Raw genomic sequence first — 26,873 nt, forward strand, 5'->3', positions numbered from 1 at the left:
TTGAAAGATTATGTCTTCATCATATGAATATCAGGCACAATCCCTCCTGTTAGGGGTTTAGTATTATACCGTCATGAAATATACAACCCTCTTATTTACAATATCATTTGATCAACCCCTATTTACAAGGGTCTATTTGATATGATTTTTCTCATTGTTGAAGGCTGTATGGTTGCATATAACTGCTTACATCCACTTTATTTGAACTTGAGTGGATACATGTAGGCGTCTCATTGGCAATCATACCACATCTCCGTATTTTTACAGTATTGTATCAGTACTGTTACCTAATAACAGTACAAAACAAGACAGTAATTTGACAAAACTAAAGACATACATACTTGATTTTACTTCTCTAAAGATATAAACAAAATTTTCATAGTTCGTATCTGAACATGTACACAGCCATGGGAATTTTAAGGGACTATATTTCAGTGTGCATATATTTAGTAGCTAATCTGGCTACTTCCTGTTTATCAGACCGGTACCTTAGAAAAGAATTGTGACAATATATCCAATCTTTTCAAAAACCAAAGACTAACGTCACTAGGAGCAGCAGTTAGTTGTCATAGATACTCTAGATAGAAAGATAATCTGCCACTTTTATAAAAGGGACTACACATAGTTTTTGAAAGGGTATAATCGGTTTGTGCCGAAATTACTTTCTTTAGTCCAGAAACTCATTTGTGCTAAATGGTAATCTCCACCCACAATTAGGACTGGCAGTTATTTGTAGTTTTTATCAACAGCTTGCTCTTTTCTAAATTATATTTGCTTCTTTTAAGACTGACCAAAACTGTTTTTTTACCATTGTGGTTTGATTAAGGTAGTGTATATCAAACAGCTGTTGGAAATATTTTGGACAACCCTCTTATTTACAATATCATTTGATCAACACCTAGTGGTCTTTGGTGGTATCTCGCATAACATTAATAAGGTCTTTTTTAAAAGGCAACTTGAAATTATTGGTCCCATATTTATGTGTTATAGCAAATGTATGGGCTGCTGATCTGCATATATGATAGCAATATATTCTTATGTTTTCAATGACCCCTTATTTCTTCACTCCACTTTATAAGATAGAAATAAATGTTATTCCATATTTTATTGGTTTTTTCAAAGGTATCATAATTTAGACATAAAGACAAAACTAAGCACAGTGAAAAAAGTCTACTCTGTCCTGTAAAATTTGAGATGTTTTTGTTGTTCAATCTTTGTCACTTGTATGGAAACACTAAATCTTGATAACCTCCAATAGAAATATTATCACTTTTATTTCAATTCAATTGTTGCAGTTATCATGCATGTAATAGAGAAAATGATAAATTAGACCAGATCTCCACATTAATAATATTAAAACTAGATGCTTCAATGAGCCTGTGTCACTCACATGATACTTTTATTTACAATTGATGCATGATACAGAAATTGTCCATACCAACCGTCAGTGTTTACCATACAATACAGTACTTCTATACACTGTCTGTATACAGTATTTGTCGGATTTTGTCCATACCTATCGTCGATGTTTGACATAAAATACAATACTCCTATATACCGTATATCAACAGTATTTGTCTATACCTACCGTCGGTGGTTAACATACAATACAGTCCTCCTATATACCGTCTATCAACAGTATTTGTCTATACCTACCGTCGGTGGTTAACATACGATATAGTACTCCTTTGCACCGTCCATCAACAGTATTTGTCTATACCTACCGTCGGTGGTTAACATGCAATAAAGTGCTCCTATATACCGTCTATCACCAGTATTTGTCTATACCTACCGTCGGTGGTTAACATACAATATAGTGCTCCTATATACTGTCTATCAACAGTATTTGACTATACCTACCGTCGGTAGTTAACATACAATATAGTGCTCCTATATACCATCTATGAACAGTATTTGTCTATACCTACCGTCGGTGGTTAACATACAATATAGTGCTCCCATATACCGTCTATCAACAGTATTTGTCTATACTTACTGTCGGTAGTTAACATACAATATAGTGCTCCTATATACCATCTATCAACAGTATATGTCTATACCTACCGTCGTTGGTTAACATACAATATAATGCTCCCATATACCGTCTATAAACAGTATCTGTCTATACCTACTGTCGGTAGTTAACATACAATATAGTGCTCCTATATACCGTGTATCAACAGTATTTGTCTATACCTACTGTCGGTAGTTAACATACAATATAGTGCTCCTATATACCATCTATCAACAGTATATGTCTATACCTACCGTCGGTGGTTAACATACAATATAGTGCTCCCATATACAGTCTATCAACAGTATTTGTCTATACCTACCGTCGGTAGTTAACATACAATATAGTGCTCCTATATACCGTGTATCAACAGTATTTGTCTATACCTACTGTCGGTAGTTAACATACAATATAGTGCTCCTATATACTGTCTATCAACAGTATTTGACTATACCTACCGTCGGTAGTTAACATACAATATAGTGCTCCTATATACCATCTATGAACAGTATTTGTCTATACCTACCGTCGGTGGTTAACATACAATATAGTGCTCCTATATACCGTCTATCAACACTATTTGTCTATACCAACTGTCGGTAGTTAACATACAATATAGTGCTCCTAAATACCGTGTATCAACAGTATTTGTCTATACCTACTGTCGGTAGTTAACATACAATATAGTGCTCCTATATACTGTCTATCAACAGTATTTGTCTATACCTACCGTCGGTAGTTAACATACAATTTAGTGCTCCTATATACCATCTATCAACAGTATTTGTCTATACCTACCGTCGGTTGTTAACATACAATATAGTGCTCCTATATACCGTCTATCAACAGTATTTGTCTATACCTACTGTCGGTAGTTAACATACAATAAAGTGCTCCTATATACCGTCTATCAACAGTATTTGTCTATACCTACTGTCGGTAGTTAACATACAATATAGTGCTCCTATATACTGTCTATCAACAGTATTTGTCTATACCTACCGTCGGTAGTTAACATACAATTTAGTGCTCCTATATACCATCTATCAACAGTATTTGTCTATACCTACCGTCGGTTGTTAACATACAATATAGTGCTCCTATATACCGTCTATCAACAGTATTTGTCTATACCTACTGTCGGTAGTTAACATACAATATAGTGCTCCTATATACCGTCTATCAACAGTATTTGTCTATACCTACCGTCGGTAGTTAACATACAATATAGTGCTCCTATATACCGTCTATCAACAGTATTTGTCTATACCTACCGTCGGTGGTTAACATACAATATAGTGCTCCTATATACCGTCTATCAACAGAATTTGTCTATACCTACCGTCGGTGGTTTACATACAATATAGTGCTCCCATAAACCGTCTATCAACAGTATTTGTCTATACCTACTGTCGGTAGTTAACATACAATATAGTGCTCCTATATACCATCTATCAACAGTATATGTCTATACATACCGTCGGTGGTTAACATACAATATAATGCTCCTATATACCGTCTATCAACAGTAATTGTCTATACCTACTGTCGGTGGTTAACATACAATATAGTGCTTCTATATACCGTCTATCAACAGTATTTGTCTATACCTACCGTCAGTGGTTAACATACAATATAGTGCTCCTATATACCATCTATGAACAGTATTTGTCTATACCTACCGTCGGTGGTTAACATACAATATAGTGCTCCTTTATGCCGTCTATCAACAGTATTTGTCTATACCTACTGTCGGTAGTTAACATACAATATAGTGCTCCTATATACCGTGTATCAACAGTATTTGTCTATACCTACTGTCGGTAGTTAACATACAATATAGTGCTCCTATATACTGTCTATCAACAGTATTTGTCTATACCTACCGTCGGTAGTTAACATATAATTTAGTGCTCCTATATACCATCTATCAACAGTATTTGTCTATACCTACCGTCGGTTGTTAACATACAATATAGTGCTCCTATATACCGTCTATCAACAGTATTTGTCTATACCTACTGTCGGTGGTTAACATACAATATAGTGCTCCTATATACCGTCTATCAACAGTATTTGTCTATACCTACCGTCGGTAGTTAACATACAATATAGTGCTCCTATATACCGTCTATCAACAGAATTTGTCTATACCTACCGTCGGTGGTTAACATACAATATAGTGCTCCCATAAACCGTCTATCAACAGTATTTGTCTATACCTACTGTCGGTAGTTAACATACAATATAGTGCTCCTATATACCATCTATCAACAGTATATGTCTATACCTACCGTCGGTGGTTAACATACAATATAATGCTCCTATATACCGTCTATCAACAGTATTTGTCTATACCTACTGTCGGTGGTTAACATACAATATAGTGCTTCTATATACCGTCTATCAACAGTATTTGTCTATACCTACCGTCGGTGGTTAACATACAATATAGTGCTCCTACAATGTATATACCGTCTATCAACAGTATTTGTCTATACCTACCGTCGGTTATTAACATACAACATAGTGCTCCCATATACCGTCTATCAACAGTATTTGTCTATACCTACCGTCGGTAGTTAACATACAATATAGTGATCCTATATACCGTCTATCAACAGTATTTGTCTATACCTATCGTCAGTGGTTAACATACAATATAGTGCTCCTATATACCGTCTATCAACAGTATATGTCTATACCTACCGTCGGTGGTTAACATACAATATAGTGCTCCCATAAACCATCTATCAACAGTATTTGTCTATACTTACTGTCGGTAGTTAACATACAATATAGTGCTTCTATATACCGTCTATCAACAGTATTTGTCTATACCTACCGTCGGTAGTTAACATACAATATATTGCTCCTATATACCGTCTATCAACAGTATTTGTCTATACCTACCGTCGGTAGTTAACATACAATATATTGCTCCTATATACCGTCTATCAACAGTATCTGTCTATACCTACTGTCGGTAGTTGCTCCTATATACCGTCTATCACCAGTATTTGTCTATACCTACCGTCGGTGGTTAACATCAGATATAGTGCTCCTATATACCGTCTATCAACAGTATTTGGCTATACCTACCGTCAGTGGTTAACATACAATATAGTGCTCCTATATACCATCTATCAACAGTATTTGTCTATACCTACCGTCTCTGGTTAACATACAATATAGTGCTCTTTGATACCGTCTATCAACAGTAATTGTCTATACCTACTGTCGGTGGTTAACATACAATATAGTGCTTCTATATACCGTCTATCAACAGTATTTGTCTATACCTACCGTCAGTGGTTAACATACAATATAGTGCTCCTATATACCATCTATGAACAGTATTTGTCTATACCTACCGTCGGTGGTTAACATACAATATAGTGCTCCTTTATGCCGTCTATCAACAGTATTTGTCTATACCTACTGTCGGTAGTTAACATACAATATAGTGCTCCTATATACCGTGTATCAACAGTATTTGTCTATACCTACTGTCGGTAGTTAACATACAATATAGTGCTCCTATATACTGTCTATCAACAGTATTTGTCTATACCTACCGTCGGTAGTTAACATATAATTTAGTGCTCCTATATACCATCTATCAACAGTATTTGTCTATACCTACCGTCGGTTGTTAACATACAATATAGTGCTCCTATATACCGTCTATCAACAGTATTTGTCTATACCTACTGTCGGTGGTTAACATACAATATAGTGCTCCTATATACCGTCTATCAACAGTATTTGTCTATACTGTTACGATTTAGTGATCGTATTATTAAATTAATGGAACTTGTGTTTTCCATAGTTTACAGTAGTAATTTTACGAGTCAGCTGTTTTGTTTATGTTTTTCATATCGCTATTTTTACGATGGAATGTCACCTTGTACAGAATATTCACGGTTGGTTGGCAGGTATTTGTATTATAAATGATGAGGTAATGTTGTTACCTTATTAGCCTACTTATTTTCTTTATGTAATAACTTGTATTTTAGCCGTAATCATCTAAATCCCAGCAGTGCCATAGTTTATTTACTAGAGAAGCCATATTTATTGTGTATTGGCGGCCTAATACACGAGATTGCCTGTGAACATAACAAACGTTTTGATTGGTTGAGCCATTGACCGGAAAATTATAAATAGAAGGTTGACGAAACGAACTTCAGATTTAATCTCACCGCCTGCAAGAGCAGTCGGAATTTATGCTGTCTTGATGTCCTTATAATTTAAGTGTGAAGGTTTTGAATGTTTTAAGAAAACTAAACCTTCTAACACATGGCAATTGTTTGTTTTGAAGAAGAATAAGACGACCTTCGACCTACGGGAAAGTCCCGTCAGCTGTCGTTCCACTTAGTCAACTTTCTATAAATACGATGAGAGAGGTTTTCTGGAAATCTACTTTCACTTTAGCAGAGAGAAACTTTATGAGATGATTACGGCAAATTGTTTATAAATATAAATGTATGTTTTTATGATCAATTGTAAATATTTGATTATATAGATGTTATATAAAATGCATCTGAACTTTATACCTGACTTAGTTATTATTTCAACCATATACCAACTCAAAGGATCCATGCAAATTATGTTCGATCGAGCCTCCTTATTCATTTAAAATTACCACTCGGTTTAAGGGGCGAAATCGTTACATTGGTGTCAGATGTGGGATTCTAAAAACTTTGAATTTGGTGGTTGAAATAAATAATTTATAAATTTATACTAAAGAAGCTTTAGTGTATTTACTTGATGTTAAACTATTTCACTAAATTTTTATAATAAGAATTATTAAAATTTTAGTACATTATGGATGATTCTGGAGAAGTAATTATAGCTATAAATCATTCTTTCCAAGAGGAAAATGATGGGGAAATTACCATTCCTTTAAATGAACAGAAGGTTGATAGTGTTGACTATGCAGAGCAGACAATAAGCCATGACAAAGAGCAAAACTTATTTATGAATGAATTAAGAAACCTTAAAAGTTTATTTCATAACCAATTTGGGGAGATAACCCATGAGTTTTCTAATTGTCAAAAAGAAGTTATCATTGCTGTAAATCAGATAAAAAGAGATTTTCAAGAGGAAATTTCTTGTATTAAAGACCGCATAAGCAAAATTGAAGATGCTGTATATGAAAACAAGAGAAATATTTCTACCAATTATAAAACTATTGAACAAAATAAAGATTTAGTAAATCACAATGATCACATGAGTGACATTGTAAACACTGAAAACAAATCTAAAGGTGATGGGCAAGCAGTTCCTGATGAAGCTAATCAGACAAGTCAAAATACAGAAAAACAACAACAAAACACAGATGATATTTATTCATTTAATAAAGATAAAATGTATAATATAAATCAAAACTATGCTGTACTGGATAGACCCAAGGTTCCAAGATTGACCAATTCCCATACCCATTTACCCAAGTCTAGTAATGTAACCATGAAGCCACAGTTGTATGAGGGAGATGAAGATTTAGATGAATATTTAGCTCAATTTGAAATTTTAGCTGAAATAAACGGTTGGAATTATGCAACCAAATCATTATATTTGGCTGGTAGTTTAAAAGGGGGAGCAAGAGCTCTTTTAAATGAACTAGATAAGGAATCTAGGAAAGATTATAATAGCTTAGTAAAAGTTTTGGACAATAGATATGGTTCAGCTGAGAAATCAGAACTTTTTAGGGCAAAACTTCAGACCCGTATGAGAGGTAAAGAAGAAAGTTTACCTGAGTTAGCTCAGTCAATTAAGAAATTGACTAGGCAAGCTTATCCAAGTGCCCAATCCACAATAACTAGTGTATTAGCACTAGAACATTTTATAGATGCTTTACAAGATGCTGATTTAAGATTAAGACTTAGGGAATCTAACCCTAAATCCATACATGAAGCAGAAACACTAGCTGTTAGGCTAGAGACGTTAAAGTTAGCAGAGAGACAAAAAGGGAGGATGGTTAGACAGGCAGATTCAGTTCAGACTAATGCTAAATTTAATACAGAGTTGAATGATGACAAGGGGGAAGATTTAAAATCCTTAAAAAATGAATTGAGTGATTTTAAAAGAGAAATGATCTCATTGTCCAGAAATATAAAGGGTATGTCCCAAAACCAAAATAGGAACCAAGGGGGAGGTAACCAGCAGAGGAACTATCAGAATGGTCAGAAAGGGTATAATAACCAGAATAAGAATTTTGGTCAGGGCAATAGAAATTTTAACCAGAGAAATAATAATTTTGGTCAGAATCAGAATAATTATAATCAACAGGGAAACCAGTTGAGGTCGGACTCAGGGGTCGGAGCCAGGCCGGGACAGAATGGCCCAAGTCGATAAAGATAAATGAATCTTTGGCAAATAACGAGGGATTATTTGTCAGAGCTAAAATTAATGATAAATGTTTAGCTTTTCTTGTGGATACTGGAGCAAATGTTACTATTTTAAGTAAGAAATTTATTAATGAAATAAATCCCTCATTACTTCCAAAAATGAATCCTGTAAATATTAATTTAATTACTGCTACTGGTGATAGTTCACCATTTATAGGACAAATTGATGTTGAAATTTGTCTTGGAAATTATATTTATCACCACAATGTGTTAGTGGCTGATATTTCCAATGAAGGTATCATTGGAATGGATTTTCTTGTGACTCATGACTGTGATGTCTTGTTAAGTCAAAATAAATTGAAGATTAAAGGGGAGATAATTCAATGTTATCATTATGCAAGCAGTGCTAAATCCTGTTATAGAGTGGCTATGCAAGAGACAGTAGATGTGCCTCCTAACTCAGAAATGATTGTTTCTGGGGAGTCAGATGAGCCTATTTTTAGAGGTTTAGCTGGTTTAATAGAACCTAATGAGAAGTTTATGGAGAAAAATGGTTTATTGGTGGCAAGATCAATTGTACATCCAGAGATGTATAACATTCCTTTGAGGATAATAAATTTAAATAAAGAGCCCTGCACTTTATATAAGGGTACAATTATTGCAACCTGCAATAAAGTAGACGAAGAAGATATTCAAACTTCTGAGTTTGTAAATAGTGTGGCTGGTGGCCAAACTATAGTAAATAAGGGGAGACAATTACCTGATTATTTACATGATGTATTTGAGTCTAATCAAGCTAATCTTGATAAAGATCAAAAGGAGACATTTAGAGACCTTTTAATAGAATATAGTGACATATTCTCAAAGTCCTCTGAGGACATTGGTTTAACTGATTTAGTTGAACATACCATAAATACTGGAAATAACCCTCCAGTACGTCAGCGACCCAGACGAATACCCCTAGCTAGAATGAAGGATGCTGAAGCTGAAATTCAGAAAATGGTTAAGCAAGATATTATAGAACCTTCTACAAGTCCCTGGAACTCCAATATTGTTCTCGTGAAGAAGTCAGATGGTAGTTGGCGATTCTGTATTGATTTTCGCGCCGTAAATTTATTGGTTTTGCGCCCATCCTACCCCTTGCCCCGAATAGATGACACTATAGACTCCTTGTCAGGCTCCAAGTTCTTCTCAACCGTCGATTTAAAGTCAGGATATTATCAGATTCCAGTAGCCAAAGAAGATAGACCAAAAACAGCCTTTTCCTTTCCAGGGGGTGGTCTCTGGCAGTTCAAGAGAATGCCAATGGGTCTATGTAATAGTGCCCCTGTATTTGAACAATTGATGGAGACAGTTTTATCAGGTTTGACCTGGAAAATTTGTTTAGTTTATTTAGATGATATAATTGTTTTCTCAAAATCATTTGAGGAACATATGAAAAACTTGAAAGAAGTTTTTCAAAGATTAAAAGCAGCTAATTTAAAGCTGAATCCCAAGAAGTGTAACTTTCTTAAGAAAGAAGTTAAATTTTTAGGTCACATTGTTAGCGAAAGTGGAGTAGCTACTGACCCTAATAAAATTCAGTCAGTTAAGGACTGGCCAGTGCCCAAGAGTATAAAAGATGTGAGAAGTTTTCTAGGATTAACATCCTATTATAGAAAATTTATTTTGAAATATGCTGATAAAGCTAAACCTTTGTATAAGGTTACTGAGAAAAACCAAAAGTTTGTCTGGACAGAAGAATGTCAACAATCTTTTGAAGAATTAAAGACTACTTTAATTAGTGCACCTATTTTAGCCTACCCTACCAGGGAGGATTTATTTATTTTGGATACCGATGCGAGTAATGATGGTATGGGAGCAGTACTATCCCAACTCCAGGATGGAGTAGAAAAAGTAATTTGTTACTTTAGTAAAACTTTCAGTAGATCTGAGAGAAAATATTGTGTTACCAGAAGAGAACTACTAGCTGTAGTTGCCTCTATTAAACATTTTCACCATTATTTATATGGTAAATACTTCAAGGTTAGAAGTGACCATGGTGCATTAAGTTGGTTGTTCAATTTTAAGAATCCAGAAGGTCAGTTAGCTCGTTGGTTCGAGGTCCTGGCATCATATGATTTTAAAATTGAGCACAGAGCTGGAAGGTCCCACAATAATGCAGACGCCCTAAGTAGACGTCCTTGCTATAACAAAGAATGTCCTCACTGTGCTAGAGCAGAAATAAATTATGAATTGGTTCCAACTCATGAAAAAGTTTTAACGGTTGAAAAATGTAATGATAATGTCACTATTCGTGAATCTTGCAGAAATGTTCAAGATGTTAGTGTCAAACAGTCAGTTACAACAACTAGTATTAGCTGTAAAAATGAAGATTGGCCAAACATGACAAGTGACGAAACTTGCCACAAAGTAAAAAGTCATGTAATTCATAATGAATTTAGAAGTAAGGGTCCAGATGAAAACCCTGATGTACTCCCTGTTCAGTCTAAAATAGTAAGAGTTTGTACCAGATCTAAGGATTATGGTTGCAGTCAAAATAAGAAGGACGACCCAGAGAAGGAGATAAATTTTGAAAATGTTTCAGAATCTCAATTATCTGATGATGTAATCAGTATAATTATCCAGTGGAAAATAGATGAAGTGAAACCCATATGGGCAGATGTATCCCATATGAGTCCTGAAGTTAAATTTTATTGGTCAAGATTAAATTCTTTAATTCTTGTCAATGGAATCTTATATAGAAAGTGGGAAAGTTATAATGGAAAACATTATGATCTACATATTGTTCTTCCAGCTAATTTTAAAAGGTTCGTGTTGAACCAAGTACATAACACAGTGACCGGTGGTCATCTTGGTGTTAGAAAGACTCTATCAAAAATTAAACAGAGATATTTTTGGTATAAAATGAGACAGGATGTTAAATTTTGGTGTACCAAATGTGATATTTGTGCTTCTAAGAAAGCACCTGGTAAAAAACCTAAGGCCCCTATGAAGCAGTATCTTGTGGGTGCTCCTTGGGAAAGAATGGCTATTGACATTCTAGGACCTTTACCAATAAGTGTCAATAATAATCGCTATCTGATGGTAGTTCAGGATTATTTTTCAAAATGGACGGAAGCTATACCCATTCCAGACACTGAAGCAGTGACAGTGGCTAAGAAATTTGTGGAAAGAATAGTAACCATTTTTGGGGTTCCTCTTTCAATCCACTCAGATCAAGGGTCTAATTTTGAATCTAATGTGTTCAAAGAGATGTGTATTATTTTGGGTATCCATAAAACCCGTACAACACCATTCCGACCAAAATCGGATGGTATGGTTGAAAAGTCAAATTCAACCATTGAGACGATGTTATCTGCTTTTGTAAGCAAACACCAGAGAGATTGGGACGAATATATTTATTTATTGATGTTGGCCTATCGGTCGTCAGAACATGAGAGTTTGGGTACATCTCCATGTTCTATGTTATTTGGAAGAGAAGTTAATCTTCCAGTAGACTTAATTCTGGGTAGACCAGAGACTGAAAAGTCACCTTTGCCTTTAAAAACTGTTTATGCCTATGAATTATCCCAAAAGTTGGAGGTAATTCATAAGTTTGCACGAAATAAATTAAAACTGTCAAGTGACAGAATGAAAAGAAATTATGATGTTGGAACTAAGATGCAAACATTTGATGTAGGAGATCCCGTGTGGTTACATAATCCTCGTCGTGTCAAGGGATTGTGTCCTAAGTTACAAAATAATTGGGAAGGTCCATATATTGTTGTAAATAGACTCAATGATGTTATATATAGAATACAGAAGGGACCAAAAACCAAGCCTAAGGTGGTGCACCAAGATCGGTTGAAGCCCTATTTAGGGGAAAATGTTCCATTATGGTTTAATTAGGGATATAAGGGGAAGTAATAACCCTTAAAATCCAGATAGCTATCCAATATAGTACAGTTTAAATTTATTTATTTTATGAAAATATATAAATTACAATAGCAAGCTTTTAAAGGAAATGTTCCTTTTTATAATTGCAGGTCACCATGTATACTTGTGGTATCTGTAGTGATTTCACATTTGATCAATCAATAATCTGTAAGAGGCACATGACAGAGCAACACAGTGGGTTTGGCTGGAGATGTGAGGAATGCAGAGTATTGGTGAGTCGCCGTGCAGCTCACAAGAAGTGTGAAGGAACTTTAAAACTCATTAATAGATCCACAATGACCTGCACCAAGGAGGAAGAAGAGCAATTCCTTCAGTTCCAGAGACAGAGGGAAGATAGAATGATTACGGAAAAGGTAGATAGGGAAGGAAAGATGGCATTACAGAAGGACAGTAAAAAGAGGTCACATAGGAAGGAGCAGGACCAAGGGACGAAGAAGCAGAGAACAGTGCTGGGACAATTGTACACGGAAGAAAATATGGTATTTGGAAATGGAAAGGCAGGAGAGAAAAAGAAGGAGATGAAAAAGGGTCAGGAAAAGAAGAGAACGCCGGAGGAAGAAAAGGAGAGAATGGAAAAGAGGGAGGAGAAGAGGAAAAGGAAGGAAGAAAAAGAAGTAGAGAAGAGGGGAAAAGAGAATGAGAGGGAGAAGGAGAAGAAGAAGGAGGAGAAGGAGAAGAAGAAGGAGGAGAAGGAGGAGAAGGAGAGAAGAAAGGAAGAGAAGGAGGAGGAGGAGAAGAGGAAGGAAGAGAAGGAGAAGAAGGAGAAAATAAAGGAGAACAGGAAGGAGTTGGTAAAGAAACAGAAAGAAGTTTTTTCAAATCTACTGAAGGATATGGAAAGCTCCTCCATGGGAAGTATGGAGGAACATGAGGCCGTATCACTATGTGATCCTGAAGAGAATGTTTTTTTTGATGATATTGTGGGATTCACTTCGGCAGTGGAACCCATTTCTCCTCTGCCAAGTGATCCCTGCAACACCAGTCCGGATCCTGTCATGCCATTTGTAGACGTCCCTATTATAACTATTCCTATTGATGCCCCCATTGAAGATTCATCGTCATGGGAAATACCACTGATCTCCACCAGCCTATGTCTGCCGTTATCCACCCAACCTTGTGAAACATATTCCCCCACCCAAGAAATCCTCTCCCCGTCTGATTTACGACAAGCAGCTGCCATATATACCCCTACCCCAGTCAAGAAGCTGAAGCTTGAGCAGATGAGCAAGAGCCAGCAATCCCGTTTTTTCATAAATGTGGGCGGAACTAGATTTGAGACTTCTGTTATTACTATACAATCCTGCCCAGATTCCCTCTTGTCAGAGATGATAAAGGAAGATTCCGTTGTGAAGCCATATTTGTTTGATGGACGTCACACCTATTTTTTAGACAGATGCAAAACATTTTCATTTAATCCTGAATTATTTGAGGAACCAGGCCAAAATCCATTCAGATATGCTGCCTAGAGATGTGCGAAGCCTGAGGGAGTTACAGGTGGAGTGCAACCACTATGAGTTGCGACACCTGGAACTCGCTGTACAGAAGAAGATTTTAGATTTACAGCAGTTAAGTTTGCTTTGAGAAGGAACATTGGGGGGTGGATTTCATTAAGACAATTTCGTTCATAGGATTATGTGAAAAACATTGGGGGGTGGATATTATGATATACATGTGTGTTATTTAAATATCTCTATTAAGCATAGTGAGGTTAGGTATACCTAATACAGCTACAGTGTTAGATTTGAAATGTAATTCCAAATTGTTGGGTTACTTCATTTATTATTACTGAAGTTATTTATTTTATTTGTAATACTTGTAGATACGATTTTTGGGTATTTGCGCATACATGTAACGTTGCGCTCTTATGAATTGTTATATTTCCCGTTTTTAAAGTTTTATGACGTTTAGCCTTTTACGTACGTTAGTTACGTTGTCTAGTTTTTATTCATTACAAATTATTTGATATTCGGAGACACATCGTTATTTCTATAGAGAGATCATAATCGGTAAGAGATAATTTATGTACATTTTTAAGAACAATATTTATTTAAGGAAGAAATATGAAGAATTGTAAAAGTATTTATAAAGTAATATTTATTCAATTAACTTTTAATTTCACAAGTTATTCATTAAGCGTGAAAGAAAGTGTTTCTTATTGTTTGTTTAGTATTATGATTTTAGTGTTTTAAGTTATATTTTTACTTACGATGTATGTTTATGTGTATTTGTATTCTATTGTAGAGAATCGGTTGATATGATATAAAGTATAAGAAGCCAAAATTAAATGTAATTTTGAAGAAATAAAAGATACTTATAGACCGCATACTCGAGTTATCGCCTTATTTATAATTTGATGCCTGAATGATGTGATCCGCTACAATTCTCGATTACTCCAATAAGATGGATAGCGAAGAAGCGTATGAAGAATCTCGGAAGAGAAGAACAGTTAATTTGTCTCAGCTAACTAAGTTATACAATGAATTGGAAACAAAGATGATTTCACGGGATAATATGAAAACTGTAAACACATTATTCACAAAATTGTGCGACCGATATGAACAATTTAAAACTGCACATCTGGAATGTTTGGATTTGTGTACAAACTCGGATATTTTTGAAACACTAGAAATGAACTTTGATAGTTCACAGAAAAACTTTACAGAATTTCGTGAAAGATTCAATGAGTGGATGCGCGAACCAGAAATTGCAAAAGATGAAGAAGACAAGAATAGCCGTGTCACGTCTGTGTCCCGGACTTCATCGTCAACACAGTATAGGCTGAAGCTAGCGAGGGCCAACCGCTTAAAGGCCGAGGTTCAAGTGAAGAAAATGGAAGAAAAACAAGAACTAGAACGCGCTCGTCGAGAAATAGAAATGAAAGAACAGATGTTAGAAAGAAAAAGTCAGCTAGAAGAAGCAAAGTTAGAAGAATCTGTGTGGCAAGAAGAAGAAGAAGAAGATACTGAGGTAACATTTAAGAACCAGCAAAACATAAACGTGCCATTTAACACAGAAAATAAGACACTTAATAATAAGGAACATGTTACAACAAAGAGTACAGAAAATGTCGTTTCAAGGATAGAGTGCACCACTGCCGGAAGTTTACAGTCAAGCAGCAGCATCGATACTGCATTCCAAAGATTAGCATCAACACTACAAGAAGGATTCAATCTACCTAAACCTGAACTTTTGACTTTTGATGGAAAACCCACAGATTACTGCAAATTTATAAAGAACTTTGAAACGAATGTTGAATGTAGAGTTACAGATGATCAGTTAAAGTTAAGTTATTTAATACAGTATTGTAAAGGTGAGGCTAAATCTTCGATTGAAGATTGTGTATTGTTAGAGAAAAAGGGTTATGAACGTGCTAGGTCTATTTTACACTCACGTTATGGCAGGTCACACATGATAGTTAGGTCTTATATAGAAAATCTTGTATATGGTGCCCCGATAAAGGCGTCAGATTTTGAGTCACTTTCAAAATTAGCTCTTGAAATGCAAAAGTGTGAGATAACTTTATCACAATTAGGATATGTTTCTGATATAGATAATACTGATAATCTTAGAAAGATTGTAAAGCGTTTACCTATGCATTTAAGGGTAAAATGGGTTGATATTGCTCATTCCATTACTGAAAATGGTAGAGAACCTAGATTTTCTGATTTAGCAAATTTTATTGATAAAAAGTCTCGTCTAGCTTCGTCAATGTTTGGTCTAGATCTCGTAAGAGAAAACTCAAATACATATAGAAAAGATATAGACAAACGTACTGATATGAATACAAGAGAAAAGGTATCTACATTTGCTTCTAATAATATGTATGACAGCAAGGCTACGACACAAGATCATAAATGTATTTGTTGTAATGGTACATGTAATAATTTAGAATTGTGTGTAAAATTCAAGTCTATGAGTTTAATCGATAGAGTCAATTTTGTAAGAACTGCTAAGCTATGTTTTAATTGTTTAAAGGGTAAACATTTTTCAAGGGACTGTAGAAAAGCTAAAATGTGTACTGTAGAAAATTGTAGCTCTAAACATCACATTTTAATGCATAGTTGGGGTAAAAATAACAACACTGATCACACGGCTACAAAGGTAGGCATCCATTGTTCATCCGCCGGGACAGTTATTAAGAATTGTCTAGGAATTATACCCGTCGAGGTTAAAGGGTCAAATGGAAAAACTTGTCAAACTTATGCCTTGATTGATGATGGAGCGGATAAAACGTTATGTGACGAGCGTTTGATAAAAATGCTAGAAACCGAAAGTAGACCGGTTACATTTAAAATGACAACAGCAACAGCACAGCGAGTCCAACATGAAGGTCAAGAGGTTGACTTACATGTACAATCAGTTGGCAGCAACTGTCCGATAACACTTAGTAAGGTATGGTCAGTTAAAAATCTACCGATATCGACACACTCAGCCGCAAATAATAAAGATATTAAGAGTATTAAACACTTGTCAGATATTTATATACCAGAAATAAGCAGCAATAAAGTTCTGCTTCTAATAGGCACCGATACACCAGAAGCACATATTCCCATAGAAGTGCGTTCAGGAAGTAGTCATGAGCCATATGCCGTACGAACACGCTTAGGATGGATCGTTAGAGGACCAATCAACAACACAAGCACCAGTGATGTAGTTAACATCAATTTTGAGCATGCAGATAATGTACTTTTGCAGCAGCAGTTAGAGCGACTTTGGACCACTGATTTTCTCGATCAGCCTAGCACGGAGAAAGTATGCATGTCTCTGGAGGATAAACGCGCCTTGAAAACAATGGAGTCAACAATAGCCTATGAAGATGGACACTATAAACTCGGATTACCGTGGCGGGATGAAAATGTAAAATTGCCGAATAATTTGCCTTTAGCACATGCTCGATTAAATCAATTACACCGCAAATTGTCACATGATCCGAAGCTGCATGAGATGTACACAGCAACGGTAAGTGATTATATACAAAAAGGATATGCCAAGGAAGTTACTGATGTAAGTAATGAGTCAAGTCACATATGGTACCTTCCACACCACCCTGTCACAAATGAACATAAACCCGGAAAGGTGAGAGTAGTCTTCGACTGTGCAGCCAAATTTAAAGATGTTTCGCTAAATAGCCGATTATTACAAGGTCCAGACTTTATGAACAGCTTGGTAGGAGTTCTAATGAGATTTAGACAAGACCACATTGCATTAGCTGCTGATATAGAGGCTATGTTTCATCAAGTCCGCGTGAAAGACGATGACTGTGATGCTTTACGATTTTTATGGTGGCCTAATGGAAACTTAAAAGTACAGCCAAAATGTTACCAGATGCAGGTTCATCTGTTTGGTGCAACATCATCGCCCAGTTGTGCCGCATACGCATTGAAAAAGACAGCTATTGACAACGGTGAGTTATTTGAAACAGAGATAGCATCAACCGTAGAGAGAAACTTTTATGTAGACGACCTCTTGAAGTCAGTGGACACGGAAGAAAGGGCCGTTCAGCTTGCAACGGATTTACGAGAAATTATGAAACGTGGTGGATTCCGATTAACGAAGTGGTTAAGTAACAGTAAAGTCGTTATAAACGAAATACCGAATTCGGAACGAGCACCTTCAGTTGAAATTTTGAAGTCAAACACAGCTTTGCCGACCGATCGCGCACTAGGCGTAATATGGGACGTAAATGATGATGCCATCAAATATAAAGTCAAACTCGAGGAGAAGCCGTTGACAAGACGCGGAATAACTTCTACGGTAAGTTCGATATTTGATCCACTGGGACTCATAGCGCCAATCATTTTAAAAGGGAAGATTATATTACAAGATCTAAGTAAACAGCCAATTAAGCTTGGATGGGACGATCCTATACCAAAAGAAAAAGAAGAAGAATGGATAAAATGGAAATCGACACTGCCAGAAATTGAAAATATATCAATACCTAGATGCTTCAAGACAAAAGACATGAAAGAAATATCTGATGCTCAACTTCATATATTTAGCGATGGTTCTGAAATTGGTTATGGAGCATGCGCTTACTTACGTCTAGTAGACACTAATGGAAAAGTGAACTGTTCACTTATTCTGGGAAAATCTCGTTTAGCGCCATTAAAACAGACAACGATTCCCAGACTAGAGTTATCAGGTGCCGTTGTTGCTTGCAAACTTTACGAAATAATTAGAGACGAATTAGAGATTAAGATTGACAGCGTAGTATTTTGGACCGACTCTATGATAGTACTTGGATACATTAAGAATGAATCTCGTCGTTTTAAAACATTTGTTGCAAACAGATTAAGCAGCATTCACGAGTTGACATCACCAGGTCAGTGGCGATATGTAGATACAAGATCAAATCCTGCCGACATAGCATCTAGAGGCATTCTTGCAACAGAAAATAAACAGATCAAATTTTGGCTCCATGGACCAGAATTCTTATTGAAAGACTCGTATGAATGGCCGAAACCAAAAGCTGTATCAACGGTAGACGAGCAAGACATTGAGATCAAAAGGGTCGTTATGATTAACTCAACTACAACTGATTCGATACGCGATATAATTACATACTTTTCAAACTGGCAAGTATTACAACGGACTGTAGCATGGCTAATCCGTTTCAAGAAATATTGTATACGTCGTTTCTTAAAACGAGACGACGAAATAAAGACAGACAGCTTAAATGCTGATGAATTACAGGAAGCAACAAGGTATATATTGATACATGTACAACAAGAATCATTCTTAAATGAAATCAAAATGATTGAAAAGCAAAATCCTGTTAAGAAAGATAGTCGTTTAGCATCTTTAAATCCTGTTATGCATGATGGGTTATTGCGCGTCAAGGGACGTCTCAACTTGTCACTAAGCAAATGTCCGGTCATTATACCAAATTCTCATCACGTGACCACTTTGATAATCAGGTCGTTTCATGAACAAAATGGTCATACAGGAATGGCACAAGTGCTAGCATCATTACGGGAAAAGTATTGGATTTTAAAAGGACCTAGTACTGTCCGAACAGTTTTGAACAGGTGTGTAAGATGTAGACGATATCAAGCACCGCTTTGTTTTCAGAAGATGGCTTCTGTTATAGACGATCAGAAAACTCCTGATAAACCACCATTTACCTTTGTTGGAATAGACTACTTTGGTCCATTAAATGTTAAAGTTGGACGTTCAGTCGTTAAAAGATACGGTTGCCTTTTTACATGTCTGACAACAAGAGCTGTTCACATAGAAGTAGCTCATAGTTTGACTACAGATTCCTTTATTTCTGCTTTCCAACGTTTTACGAGCAGGCGAGGCATACCTGAAAAGGTGTATAGTGATAACGGGACAAATCTTGTCAGTGGAGAACGCGAACTTCGGAAATATATTGATCAATGGAACAAAACAAAAATATCCAGTTATATGTCACACAAGGATATTAATTGGACTTTCAATCCGCCAAACGCTAGTCATCGTGGTGGTGTATGGGAAAGAATGATTCGTACGACACGCAAAATTCTCAGAGCTCTTGCAAATGAACAACTGCTTACCGATGAACAGTTACTAACCTTTATGGCTGAAGCCGAAAGAATCGTCAATGATAGACCGATAACAGCAGTCAGTAATGATTCTCGAGATTTGCCAGTTCTCACACCGAATATGTTATTACTAATGAAAAACAACACTTCAATACCGCAAGGGGTGTTTGACGAGAAAGATGTGTATGCTAAAAGGTGGTGGAAGCAGATACAATACTTAGCCAATGTATTCTGGAGACGTTGGTTACGTGAATATTTGCCAACTTTACAACAGAGAAATAAATGGCAAAGAGAACAACGAGATGTAAAGATTGACGACATTGTAATCGTTGCAGATGACCATACATCGAGAGGACAGTGGCCATTGGGCCGAGTAATTGAGGTCATTAGGAGCCGCGATAGTCTTATACGTAGTTGTGTGATCAAAACAAAAGAGTCAAAATTTTTAAGACCAGTAACTAAATTATGCATACTTGAATGTTCTCAATAGAATTTACAATAATTAATTGATATTTTATTAGTTTTTGTGTGATGACAATTTTAAGAAATGTCATGGTGGGGAGTGTTAGATTTGAAATGTAATTCCAAATTGTTGGGTTACTTCATTTATTATTACTGAAGTTATTTATTTTATTTGTAATACTTGTAGATACGATTTTTGGGTATTTGCGCATACATGTAACGTTGCGCTCTTATGAATTGTTATATTTCCCGTTTTTAAAGTTTTATGACGTTTAGCCTTTTACGTACGTTAGTTACGTTGTCTAGTTTTTATTCATTACAAATTATTTGATATTCGGAGACACATCGTTATTTCTATAGAGAGATCATAATCGGTAAGAGATAATTTATGTACATTTTTAAGAACAATATTTATTTAAGGAAGAAATATGAAGAATTGTAAAAGTATTTATAAAGTAATATTTATTCAATTAACTTTTAATTTCACAAGTTATTCATTAAGCGTGAAAGAAAGTGTTTCTTATTGTTTGTTTAGTATTATGATTTTAGTGTTTTAAGTTATATTTTTACTTACGATGTATGTTTATGTGTATTTGTATTCTATTGTAGAGAATCGGTTGATATGATATAAAGTATAAGAAGCCAAAATTAAATGTAATTTTGAAGAAATAAAAGATACTTATAGACCGCATACTCGAGTTATCGCCTTATTTATAATTTGATGCCTGAATGATGTGATCCGCTACATACAGTATTACCTTAGAAAAGCCCCATGATGTCTTTATGACTGAGAAGTAATTTATCCTTTTCTTTTCTCAGGTTTTACTGTACAGTATTGGCTTATTTATTCACATATGGTAGAATGTTTTGTTAATTATGGATTTTATATCCATTGATAGTGCTAATTTGACATGTCATTATTTGACATAATTTTGTTGTTGAACTTCCAATACTCATGTACTGGTATGTGAATAGACTAGTTAAAGTGTAAATAAGGAACTGGTATTATAAGACAGGGTTGTCTTATTGGATTTTTGTTTCCAAGTTTTTAGCCAACCAACCAATTAATTTAATACATGTATAGATGGTTTCTGTGCATTTGAGGACAAACGCCTAGTGGTTCGGGGGCTGTGTTACGATTTAGTGATCGTATTATTAAATTAATGGAACTTGTGTTTTCCATAGTTTACAGTAGTAATTTTACGAGTCAGCTGTTTTGTTTATGTTTTTCATATCGCTATTTTTACGATGGAATGTCACCTTGTACAGAATATTCACGGTTGGTTGGCAGGTATTTGTATTATAAATGATGAGGTAATGTTGTTACCTTATTAGCCTACTTATTTTCTTTATGTAATAACTTGTATTTTAGCCGTAATCATCTAAATCCCAGCAGTGCCATAGTTTATTTACTAGAGAAGCCATATTTATTGTGTATTGGCGGCCTAATACACGAGATTGCCTGTGAACATAACAAACGTTTTGATTGGTTGAGCCATTGACCGGAAAATTATAAATAGAAGGTTGACGAAACGAACTTCAGATTTAATCTCACCGCCTGCAAGAGCAGTCGGAATTTATGCTGTCTTGATGTCCTTATAATTTAAGTGTGAAGGTTTTGAATGTTTTAAGAAAACTAAACCTTCTAACACATGGCAATTGTTTGTTTTGAAGAAGAAGAAGACGACCTTCGACCTACGGGAAAGTCCCGTCAGCTGTCGTTCCACTTAGTCAACTTTCTATAAATACGATGAGAGAGGTTTTCTGGAAATCTACTTTCACTTTAGCAGAGAGAAACTTTATGAGATGATTACGGCAAATTGTTTATAAATATAAATGTATGTTTTTATGATCAATTGTAAATATTTGATTATATAGATGTTATATAAAATGCATCTGAACTTTATACCTGACTTAGTTATTATTTCAACCATATACCAACTCAAAGGATCCATGCAAATTATGTTCGATCGAGCCTCCTTATTCATTTAAAATTACCACTCGGTTTAAGGGGCGAAATCGTTACAATACCTACCGTCGGTAGTTAACATACAATATAGTGCTCCTATATACCGTCTATCAACAGAATTTGTCTATACCTACCGTCGGTGGTTAACATACAATATAGTGCTCCCATAAACCGTCTATCAACAGTATTTGTCTATACCTACTGTCGGTAGTTAACATACAATATAGTGCTCCTATATACCATCTATCAACAGTATATGTCTATACCTACCGTCGGTGGTTAACATACAATATAATGCTCCTATATACCGTCTATCAACAGTATTTGTCTATACCTACTGTCGGTGGTTAACATACAATATAGTGCTTCTATATACCGTCTATCAACAGTATTTGTCTATACCTACCGTCGGTGGTTAACATACAATATAGTGCTCCTACAATGTATATACCGTCTATCAACAGTATTTGTCTATACCTACCGTCGGTTATTAACATACAACATAGTGCTCCCATATACCGTCTATCAACAGTATTTGTCTATACCTACCGTCGGTAGTTAACATACAATATAGTGATCCTATATACCGTCTATCAACAGTATTTGTCTATACCTATCGTCAGTGGTTAACATACAATATAGTGCTCCTATATACCGTCTATCAACAGTATATGTCTATACCTACCGTCGGTGGTTAACATACAATATAGTGCTCCCATAAACCATCTATCAACAGTATTTGTCTATACTTACTGTCGGTAGTTAACATACAATATAGTGCTTCTATATACCGTCTATCAACAGTATTTGTCTATACCTACCGTCGGTAGTTAACATACAATATATTGCTCCTATATACCGTCTATCAACAGTATTTGTCTATACCTACCGTCGGTAGTTAACATACAATATATTGCTCCTATATACCGTCTATCAACAGTATCTGTCTATACCTACTGTCGGTAGTTGCTCCTATATACCGTCTATCGCCAGTATTTGTCTATACCTACCGTCGGTGGTTAACATCAGATATAGTGCTCCTATATACCGTCTATCAACAGTATTTGGCTATACCTACCGTCAGTGGTTAACATACAATATAGTGCTCCTATATACCATCTATCAACAGTATTTGTCTATACCTACCGTCTCTGGTTAACATACAATATAGTGCTCTTTGATACCGTCTATCAACAGTATTTTTCTATACCTACTGTCGGTAGTGGCTCCTATATACCGTCTATAACCAGTATTTGTCTATACCTACCGTCGGTGGTTAACATAAGATATAGTGCTCCAATATACCGTCTATCAACAGTATTTGGCTATACCTACCGTCAGTGGTTAACATACAATATAGTGCTCCTATATACCGTCTATCACCAATATTTGTCTATACCTACCGTCGGTGGTTAACATACAATATAGTGCTCCCATATACCGTCTATCAACAGTATTTGTCTATACTTACTGTCGGTAGTTAACATACAATATAGTGCTCCTATATACCATCTATCAACAGTATATGTCTATACCTACCGTCGTTGGTTAACATACAATATAATGCTCCCATATACTGTCTACAAACAGTATTTGTCTATACCTACTGTCGGTAGTTAACATACAATATAGTGCTTCTATATACCGTCTATCAACAGTATTTGTCTATACCTACCGTCGGTGGTTAACATACAATATAGTGCTCCTATGTACTGTCTATCAACAGTATTTGTCTATACCTACCGTCGGTGGTAAACATTCAATATAGTTCTCCCATATACCGTCTATCAACAGTATTTGTCTATACCTAGTGTCGGTAATTAACATACAATATAGTGCTCCTATATACCGTCTATCAACAGTATTTGTCTATACCTACCGTCGGTAGTTAACATACAATATAGTGCTCCTATATACCGTCTATCAACAGTATTTGTCTATACCTACCGTCGGTGGTTAACATACAATTTAGTGCTCCTATATACCGTCTATCACCAGTATTTGTCTATACCTACCGTCGGTGGTTAACATGGAATATAGTGCTCCTATATACCGTCTATCAACAGTATTTGTTTATACCTACTGGCGGAGGTTAACATAGAATATAGGGCTCCTATATACCAAGAGGGATAACGGATCTGCATCTAGAATTTATCATGCTGCCCTTTTTTTGGATTTTTAAAATTCTTGTTATCCCTCAATTTTTACATTCATCCCAAATAATACAACAGTAGTTAATTAGGGGCAGAACACCCATTGTATTATGTTTTCTTGCAGTTATATAAAAAAAAATGTATTTAAGAAAGATGGTATATTCTGGATGATATATTAGCACAACCTTGGTCAATTTGATTTCTCCAGTTACTTAGTGGGCTGTCAATTTTGAAACTAATATTTTTTCACATGAAGAATTTTGTAATACTTTAATTTATTATCAAGTTTGGTTGAAAAGTCTGAATAGTTTCTGCTTTGTTCCAGTAATCAAACATTTTGTTTCATTTGCATCTATGAACATGTTATTCATTTTACATCACTCTTCAACCCTGTATAAATCTTCTTGAACATCATCATTTATATTTTCTAGATGTTTCCCCCTGATTTATGAATAGTGGTGTCATCAGCATATACAACGATATAGGTCTGTTTCACAATTTTTAATGCATAAGGGAAGGTCATTTATAAATAGCACAAACAATAGAGGACAAGGTATAGAACATTGGGGAACACCAAATTTTACATGTTGTTGTTCAGAGTCAACATTACAAATGTATACCTTTTGTTATTCAGGTACGACTTAAAAAAACTAACAGTAGTCTCACTAAATCCATACATGTCGAGCTTTAAACAAAGAAAGTCATATTCTACCAAATCAAAAGCTTTTTTTTAAATCTTAATAAAATTGCTAGGTTTAAATTACCATCTTTCATTTCTTGCAACCATGTGTCAATGATATTAAATAAATGTCAAGCTCAATCCAGTATATATTCCAAGTTATGGACAAATGATAATGCTATTAAAAATACCAAATCATAACCAGTGCTTTTCTCTTTTTCTATTTACAGTATATGACTAGGTAATAATGATTACTTTTTTCAACTATTTTCATACTTTTTTGTTTCCTCTGCTTTTGTATCAAGGGCATAATTGTTTATGGCAAACTAAGCATCTGCATAATCAAACTATTCCTAACTATACTCTACCTCAAATTCTGGAAACTGCAAAATTTTTGTCATAGCAGTCTTATGGTAGCTGAACTATTTCTATTTTTTATAAATCTGGATTAATAAGTCTTTTGTCACATTCTGGGGCTATAGAAAAAAAAACATTACAGAATTATCAAAATTATGTGTGTATAATGTTTGTGTACAGTCATTCAACTAAAAAAGGACAAAAATTATTGTTTTGTGTATAAATAAATAATTGTGATTTTAATGTCTTAATATTATAAAAAAAACTTCAAAAGATTAAATTTAAATTATAATCTAAACATGAAAGAGCACATATAAATCAACCTTTTACTCAGATTTATATCTAAAACCAGTTATAACTAGCTATAATATCTTTGACTTCACAAATATCATCATCTAATTTTACAAATCAGTATTTATTTGGTGGCACTTGCTGCACACTAAGTATGTTATGCCTTAGGTTTAATTTTGATGCAATCACATTTCAGAAGGTACATGTCTTGAACTGTTTTAATGAATAAATTACAGTTTTAAACTCAGTTTAGGCTGACCTGAGGTCAATAGTCTTAAACAATGTCATCAAACTATCAGTTTTACTGTAATATATTGATATTGTGACATTTATGGGAAAGAGCATATGAGTTAGTCATATTGGTCAATACAATGGAAAGTTTATAGCTGAGACTACTATAACACTATGTGTTATACTAGTAGTCTCAGTTTATAACTATGTTAATGTCAATTATATACATGACATAATAAATAAATCATTTAAAAAACTATTCCAAAGATTTCTCTCAAATCATGTTTACATTTTTTTAGAGAAGAGTCTGTCTGAAATATATTCAGGGGTAGTCCAAATAGTTATGACTTCTTAAAAAGCTATATTATGGGGAAAAAAGGGGGGGGGGGGGTCTATTATGTTTTTTTTCATACAGGAGGAAGACGTCAAAGCAAAAAAAAAACCAACAAAACAAAATAAAATAATAGCCTGTCAAGACGTCCTTATATCATAAAAATTTGGTCTAATTTTGGGATAATACATTTAACTTCCTTTGATGTCGGGGAGGGGATAAGTTTTGACGATTAATTATTCTTGAAACTAACAATAATTATTTCTTATTGTTACTTTGTTAAGCGAGCGAGATGTGTGGTTCTCGAGTTATTTAAAAAAAAAAGGGGGGGGGGGTGTTACTATATCAAATTTACCCAGTTTGGAGACAATAAATATTTAAAATCTAACCATAAACTCCAATGTTCCTGCTTTTTTAGCAGAACAAACACGATGGCATTCTCGTCTCTGTTGTAATCAATAGTTAACTCATTTCTTCTTCCAGGTTATTTCTTAATCAATTATGATTATCAGCTGTCTCTCTATTTACCATGTTTATGTTGAACTGGTCCGTAATTCCATCGTAGTGTATCGAT

At 35.0% G+C, this 26,873-nt stretch overlaps 2 protein-coding genes and 1 long non-coding RNA gene across 3 annotated transcripts; 2 read left to right on the plus strand and 1 right to left on the minus strand.

Moving 5' to 3' along the window:
- Nucleotides 1-1,086: 1,086 nt before the first annotated feature.
- On the minus strand, nucleotides 1,087-26,833 carry LOC139516844 (uncharacterized). The gene is made up of 3 exons (XR_011663032.1): nucleotides 26,689-26,833; nucleotides 25,458-25,565; nucleotides 1,087-1,249 (listed from the first exon to the last, which is right to left on the minus strand). It is a non-coding gene; the product is annotated as an uncharacterized lncRNA (long non-coding RNA).
- LOC139516843 (DNA ligase 1-like) lies at nucleotides 12,397-14,025 on the plus strand. Its single transcript, XM_071307178.1, has one exon. The coding sequence runs from the start codon at nucleotides 12,399-12,401 to the stop codon at nucleotides 13,767-13,769; it is 1,371 nt and encodes a 456-aa protein (XP_071163279.1). The 5' UTR covers nucleotides 12,397-12,398; the 3' UTR covers nucleotides 13,770-14,025.
- LOC139516842 (uncharacterized) lies at nucleotides 14,044-20,979 on the plus strand. Its single transcript, XM_071307177.1, has 2 exons — nucleotides 14,044-14,309; nucleotides 14,545-20,979. Exon 2 carries the CDS (start codon nucleotides 14,704-14,706, stop codon nucleotides 20,314-20,316), a length of 5,613 nt encoding a protein of 1,870 aa, XP_071163278.1. The 5' UTR covers nucleotides 14,044-14,309; nucleotides 14,545-14,703; the 3' UTR covers nucleotides 20,317-20,979.
- Nucleotides 26,834-26,873: the final 40 nt, after the last annotated feature.

The sequence above is a fragment of the Mytilus edulis genome, chromosome 3, assembly GCF_963676685.1.
Source record: "Mytilus edulis chromosome 3, xbMytEdul2.2, whole genome shotgun sequence".
Lineage (NCBI taxonomy): Eukaryota > Metazoa > Mollusca > Bivalvia > Mytilida > Mytilidae > Mytilus > Mytilus edulis.

What these genes read in the sequence shown, in the direction of transcription:
- LOC139516843 (XM_071307178.1), top strand. Translation starts at nt 12,399, where the DNA reads ATGTATACTTGTGGTATCTGTAGTGATTTCACATTTGATCAATCAATA.
- LOC139516842 (XM_071307177.1), top strand. Translation starts at nt 14,704, where the DNA reads ATGGATAGCGAAGAAGCGTATGAAGAATCTCGGAAGAGAAGAACAGTT.